Source organism: Elaeis guineensis, chromosome 1 (assembly GCF_000442705.2).
Source record: "Elaeis guineensis isolate ETL-2024a chromosome 1, EG11, whole genome shotgun sequence".
Lineage (NCBI taxonomy): Eukaryota > Viridiplantae > Streptophyta > Magnoliopsida > Arecales > Arecaceae > Elaeis > Elaeis guineensis.
In genome coordinates this window covers 116,810,657-116,817,434 of record NC_025993.2, presented here as the reverse complement: position 1 = coordinate 116,817,434, position 6,778 = coordinate 116,810,657, and the positions used below count along the sequence as shown (strand labels likewise).

The 6,778-nt window shown below is 37.1% G+C and overlaps 1 protein-coding gene across 4 annotated transcripts; it reads left to right on the top strand.

The window, feature by feature from the left end:
• The first annotated feature begins 679 nt into the window (after nt 1–679).
• LOC105038773 (probable ribosome biogenesis protein RLP24) lies at nt 680–5,694 on the top strand. 4 transcript variants are annotated; one of them, XM_073260928.1, is made up of 6 exons: nt 726–822; nt 2,719–2,835; nt 3,802–3,915; nt 4,018–4,154; nt 4,273–4,506; nt 4,988–5,694. In XM_073260928.1, exons 2-6 carry the CDS (start codon nt 2,755–2,757, stop codon nt 4,998–5,000), a joined length of 579 nt encoding a protein of 192 aa, XP_073117029.1. In that variant the 5' UTR covers nt 726–822; nt 2,719–2,754; the 3' UTR covers nt 5,001–5,694. The 4 variants fall into 4 exon arrangements, with proteins under 4 accessions (XP_010912965.2, XP_010912966.2, XP_073117029.1 ...); XM_010914663.4 differs by lacking the exon at nt 4,988–5,694 and having other exon boundaries at nt 680–818; nt 4,273–4,752; XM_010914664.4 differs by lacking the exon at nt 4,988–5,694 and having other exon boundaries at nt 702–818; nt 2,725–2,835; nt 4,273–4,752.
• Nucleotides 5,695–6,778: the final 1,084 nt, after the last annotated feature.

Genomic DNA, 6,778 nt, shown 5'->3' with positions numbered 1-6,778 from the left:
CCTAAAGATTTTGACTAACCATTGATGGCTCCTATCTTTGTATAAAAAGATATCCAGAGGATCCTAATGTAAGCAAGCTCAAGCTGAGAAAGGAATAGCACCCACTACTCTTTCTCTCCCACTTCGACTCTCTTCTCTTTATTGTTCTCAAGCTTCGACCAACTTAAGCATTGAAGGGTCTCTTATTGAAAAACCTCTAAAAAGTGCAAATTTTCTTGCCGGTTCTTTTGAACATCTGGCTTTCCGGATAGCATCCAACTCTAGCCACACCACCGTCTCATCAGAGATTTGTAGCAACAGGTCCTTGAGGTTTGAGAGCTTAATCTTTGTAGAAGCATGACCTTTGGGGATTTTTGAACAAAAGGATTCTTCTTCGGCTACAAAATATTCAATTTATGGAGTTCTGGTCTCATGAAAATGTGAATGTGAACAAGCGGTAATCGGATGGGTTCGGGTACCCTATCGATATCCCAATTTTAAATGGAATGGGTCTGGGATTCTCGTTTAATTTCGTAATCGGGTTGGGATGGGTCGGGATGGTAAGATCTTAAACGGAATCGGTCGCGGGTAGGATAAATTTTGCAGATACCCCCGTTGCCATCCCTAATTCCACTGCAGTCTCAGCTCTTCGGACCGGGCTGCAGAAATTGAACCAAACGGTCTTCAGGTAACCCAAACCGGCATCGCTTCTGCCCGGTTCGCTCACCCAACAATAAAACCATGAAACCCTCGTACCCAACCGCCTCAAGCAATCCTTCTCTGCCCGCAGCGGCGGCTGTCCTTCCATCCTCACGCCACCACCAAATCGTTCCCTCGAGGCAGGTTTAATCCCTCTCTCCCTTCTATCAAATCTCGAGAACAATTACTAATGGTTTTGTGATCTTTTTTTTAGCTTAATGCTTTATTTTTTTCCAGATAACTTTCTCTTTTTCCCCCCTTTTTGTGTGCGTCCCTTAGAAGTTAGAACCAAGAATTTGTTCGTATGTATATTTTCTTCTTCTCGTGGCCAATCTGTTTCCTTTTTGCGCTCTTAATTTTGGTAGACAATGATGTATATGGACAGGTTTCGGTGATTTTTCCCTTACTTATAACCTACATATCCTGCTTAAAGTCGTTGGATTCTTCGAGCTGTATTGCTAAAAGATTATGAGGCATTCGTATGTTTTTTTCTTTTCGTCTCCTTTTTAGTATCGTTTCCGAGTTCTAAATCTGAGTCTGCAGCAATGCAGCTTAGCATATATGGCTTGGATATTTGAATAGGCACTGGGTTTTAATGGATGAGTTCGAAAACGATGTCGATAGTTACTTTTGAAATATAGAAGCTAGTATGATATGCAACTCTTTAGATTGCTTAGTTCAGTATGATTCAGATTGGATTTTGCATTCAGTTGAGCTTGTCCATTGATGATGGAGGGGAATTTTACTGCTGCTATGCGAATTTGCTCAGTCTGATCTACTCAACTTTATTCTTTGGCCTTTTTATTTCCGGTATCAGTGAAGTTCATGTGTCCACTCTATCTTTGACTTGATCTTCCTAGTTTTTTTTTTTTGGGAGGTGGGGGTTTAAAATTTGAAGATCTCTACCGTGTGTTAATCAGCTTGGTCAATTTTTCATTAGTCGTATATGTACAAATTGTCAAAAAATGTTTACATTTTTTTGTTTTATATTTTACAAAATATTTGGACTACACTCAATTATCATTTTGGGCTTTCTTTGATTTGTAATTTCAACCCAGTGGCTCTTAATTAAGTCATCATTTGCAATATCATAGAACATGTAGGGGAGAGGGGAAAGCTCACCAATTAAGGTTGCACATTCAAAACCCATAATAAATTTGAATAACCAAATAACATCTTAACACAGCTTTCCCTTGCAAAAAAAAAGAAAATCTTAGCACAGCCTACATCTAAACTTTCATGAACAAAGACAGCCTAACAGCTAAATTTACAAAAAGAGGGTTTGCATGGGTCAATATGAAAAGCAGCTTTCATAAAATCTATCCATAAAACCTGTGTAGAAAAATGAGCATATAAAATATGGCAACCTACAGGCCCTAATCTATACTTATTTTGTTTACAGCTAGTATTTTGTGCATTACTCATGAAAAAAGTAACTTTATTGTTTGCTCGTGTAACATGTATTTTCCACGCATGAGGTGCCATTTGATGTCATGTTATATAAGTAATAAGATTCTTTTGTCTAGAGGCTACATATGCCAATTCTTAATTTATTGTCAGCTTCTCTTCGATTGTTGGTTGAACACCTGCAAACAACAACCTATCTTTATTTCATCTGTGATACACCAAACTATCATGTTGTGTCTCAAGTAACACATAAAGATGATTGTATAATAGGCATTTCAAATTTCAATTTTATGTGCTGTGAGCTTTAGACTTGTTATTCTGTAAATTTTTTTCTCATGTGAATGCTATCGACCTCCTTTGCTCGCCTGTATTTCTTTTGCTTATGTGTCTGAATGTGTGTTCATTTACACTTGCATGAATATGCACAAACACATGACTGAATATTTATAGAATTAGTACCTGTTCACATTAGTCAGGCTTTTCACAGCCTAAAGTTTCATGATAATAATCACCCTGTATAGCACTACCTTCTCATTATTTAATAATCAAGGTCCATAGTAACTGGACGATGATGGTGAAATCAGATGATGACTTTTAATAACTTGTCTAATATATGAGTTTTATTCTAACTAGTTTCAGGATATAATTGGCACTTGACTCAAATACAAAATGAGATTAGAGAAGTGTTGGTTCTGTTCCTCAACCATCTATCCAGGGCATGGTATTCAGTTTGTCCGCAATGATGCAAAGGTAGGCCTTATGTCTCTGATAGTTTCCTGTTATAATATTTCCAAAGTCTCTTTGTTCCAAAGAAAAGTTGTTTTTATAGATTGGAGTGTTTTATGTTCTTGTAGGTAACATGCTTCACAAATCTTTATACCAGACAAACCTTTTCATGGTTTCTGGTTTCATAATACATTATTAAGTTAATTTTATATGATGGGCTTCTGATATTATAAGTTTTTGGCTTGGGGATCATTTGGTGATTGTATACTACATCTTGCTATGCGTATGTATGTAATCTGTTAATTATGATAGTCTGGCCTTAACCCAGCCTTGATCTCTCCATAATGCATTCCTCTCCTTTTGAGGCACATATTGTTCTGTAAACAATTAGGTTTCCATTTATCACATAGTTGTGCTGACAAATTAACTATAATCTCATGACTTGATCATTTTACTATCATGAATTTATGATTCATGCATTGTCTAATGAGCAATGCTACATATATTATGTATGTAATGTGGCATAATACAATTTTTTATACAGGGTAGCATATGTATCCAAACTTGCTAGGTAAGATAAATTAAAAGGGTATCAATTGCAAGGCATCTACGCAACTGCTTGGCATCAGTTGTAATTATATCAGGATATTTGAATGAGTTGCTGACATGGATGTAACATTTAAAATAGACAGGTTAGTTAAAGTAGCTTATCATGCAAAGCAGATAATAAGGATTTTTTAGCATGATAACAAGGACATATTTCTGATCTAGATGAAAATGTCAGCAACAATAATGACCAAAATATGGGCGAAGCTAGTGTACCGCACTTGACAACAAGTATAAACCGTATTTTATATGTTTTGAGTTTTCATACATTAATGGTTTGGTTGGTTTGTCAAAATTTTTTTCATGTATGAGCATGGTTTTCTTTTTGCCTAGTACATTCTTTTTGGTGGCTATGATAGTACTTTGACTCGCCTTTTTCTGCAGATCTTCCGGTTTTGCCGCTCCAAATGCCATAAGAACTTTAAAATGAAGAGAAATCCTCGCAAGGTGAAATGGACAAAAGCATACAGGCGATTGCATGGGAAGGATATGACACAGGTAATAAATGTGGCAGGAGTATTAATATTCTCTATACATCTTGTCATGGCCCTTAAACTGTTTTAGTAGATCCACTGGCTAATGGTCGTCATTCTTCTCAAGGATTCGACCTTTGAGCTTGAGAGGAAGCGCAACAGGCCTGAGAGATATGATAGGAATGTTGCAGAGAACACACTAAAGGCCATTAAGAAGATTGACAAAATCAGAGTGGCTAGAGAGGCCAGACACCATTCTATGAGGTGCATTCCTTCTGCAATGTGTAGTGTGCTGTCAAAAAGATGGATGTGCTGACAATCATTTCCTCTTATACCGTAAATCTTCTGTACATGTTCTAATATGTTATGGGATTTTTCACAGGATGAAAGGCAAGAAAGCCATTGAGCAGCAGGCAGCAGCTAAGGAGTTGGAGCAGAGTATTCATTTGGTCAAGGCACCTGCTGCCCTCCAAGAGGATCCATCCCTTACTCTACCAAAGATAAGAGTAACGGTTTCTCGGTCACAAACAGAGGACGCATGGAAGAATAATGATAACGCAGGCAATCCTCTCACATGGTGGCATAGAAAACTCAATTCAACACTTTCTTATGCTAGGTTAGTATATTAAGCTTGCCTGCGGTTAGTAAAATGCAGTCCCTGATAGGATGGAACAGAGATGGGTTATCCACTCAGCTGAAATTATCGTGTCTGTTTTGACAGCTTGTTGGTTATTATTTGTTGTGCCAATGGAAGTTTTAAGAAGTGACCATGTTCTATAGTACACTGGACTGGATCAAAATGCATCTGTATTTTGCATGTTATTAAGCTTTGAGAGAATAGTGGTTCCCTGGATTGCTACGATCTTTAAGTGTGGCTTTGTTATGTTGGCTGTGGATTCACTACCATTTAGTGCAGCATGATTTGCATTCTAGATGGACCATAATAGTAGGAAACTTATGTTTAGAATGCCACACATGCATTAGAATCTCTAACCAAACTTGCTTCTATGCTTTTTAAGCACTTCTTATTTCAATTTTTCCTTGAGAGATCTGTTTTTTGCATGCCAACCTGAATTCATTTTTGTGCTTGCTTGCAGTTTATGCAACTAAATTTTGGATTATCATTGGACTAAGGGTTGCCAGCTTGCTGCCGGAATTTTGATGTGGCTGCTGTCATGATTTTTGTAATACTGATATGCAAGAGTAGCAGCCACAATCCAAACCCTTTTCCACCGAGTTTGAAAGAATCAATTTCTGAAATGGCCGTCACTAGTTTCGTTGTCTAATGACATGATGGGTTAGAACAGATACACAAGTGGTTATGTTTTGGACAGTGATAGTAATTCCCTTGAGTATGCTTTTTATCTTGGCAGCTAGACAGGTCTTGAAGTTGTTTTGCACACTATCTAAAGGACTAGGCTTTCATTTTTCCATTTTTTAATCTTGGTATAGGTTGAAGCCCTCAGACTTTCCATGGCAATGCCTAGATACTTCTTTAAAAAAATGTGTTAAATTAGTTGAACAAAAACAGAATAGTAGGTAAAATTTTTCTCCAGTTTTTGGTAGCTCCAACATGCAGTCTGGGATTCAAAATTTTAAAAGCCAGCAGTGTTATTAGAAGCTGGGTTGTGTTGTGCATATGTGAGCATTGAATGAAGCCAACTATTGCTATGAAGCTTCGAATGATGCAGTCTACTTGAATCTAGTTAATACACCATCTTATTGTTTCTTGTATCAATAAATATTCTTCATTGTTTGCCATCAATCAAATGTGGCGGCTTGTACCGCATGCTACGGCAACCAAGCATCACGGGATCGGTGCACATAGAAGGGAGGTGTTCTATTGCAAATGATTCTTTGTTTTGTGCGTGAACTATTGATATTGGTGATGGAAATTCTCACAAAAGGCATCTATTATTTGCCCACAAAATATGAATATTCTCCAATTCCCCTCTTTTTAGATCTTTCACAATGCTGTTCTGATGAGTTCAAAGCTATTGCAGTGTTCGCATTCAAAATAATTCTTGGTCTTTGATCAAACAAGCTGTTTGTGTTTGACGAGCACATGCTTAATCGAGAGATTCTTGTGTCTCTTGATTGCTGCTCTGTAGTTTGCTTCCTACGTTTGTTCTCAGAACAATTAACCTTGTTGTTTCTCTTCTGCCATCCCAACTTATCGAAAGCATTGCAATAGTGAAATTTAAATTGAAGTAGTGGTGAATTCCTTCTTGTATCACTAGATTTCTATCTGAAATTTTCCTTGGAGAGAGGGCCGTTCTAATCATCTCCTTTTGCTTGTGCTGTTTGGCGTTAGAGCTGATCTTGGAGGATTAGAATCGCCTAGATGTTCCTTTCTTCATTGTGACAATATTGTGCATAAGCTTCATTTAACATCGAGCATCGTCTCGCCTTGAAAAAGGAAGCTTGATCAGGAGCAAATAAATATTAAGCCCTCGGGGTTTTGTTTCGGTGCTTGCTTCAGGTCTCATAACCATGGAAATGTTACTAGGCAATGATTTCTTTTTATTTTTTCTCTAAATGAGAAAAGGGAAGGCCAAATGCAGTACATCATGAATTAAAAGGAGCTATATACAAGATACAAATAAGAAAATAAAACAAAAATCGACTTACTTAGGTCTTGTAACCATGGAAATATTACTTGGCAATGATCTCTTTTTTTTTTTTTTTTTCTCTAAATGAGAAATGGGGAGGGCAAAGGCGAAAGGGAGCTATATACAAGCTACAAATAAGAAAATAAAACAAAAATTAACTAAATTAGATCTCATAACGATGGAAATGTTACTTGGCAAAACAAGAGAAGGGCAAAGGCGCAAACTAGGAATTTAGGGAAGCTATATACAAGATGCAAACAAAAAAAAAAAAAAAAC

Excerpts from the sequence above, each read along its gene's own strand:
- LOC105038773 (XM_073260928.1), top strand. The coding sequence starts at position 2,755 with ATGAGATTAGAGAAGTGTTGGTTCTGTTCCTCAACCATCTATCCAGGG. Across the intron at positions 2,836-3,801 it reads TTGTCCGCAATGATGCAAAG|ATCTTCCGGTTTTGCCGCTC; the intron begins GTAGGCCTTATG and ends CTTTTTCTGCAG. Across the intron at positions 4,155-4,272 it reads GCCAGACACCATTCTATGAG|GATGAAAGGCAAGAAAGCCA; the intron begins GTGCATTCCTTC and ends GATTTTTCACAG.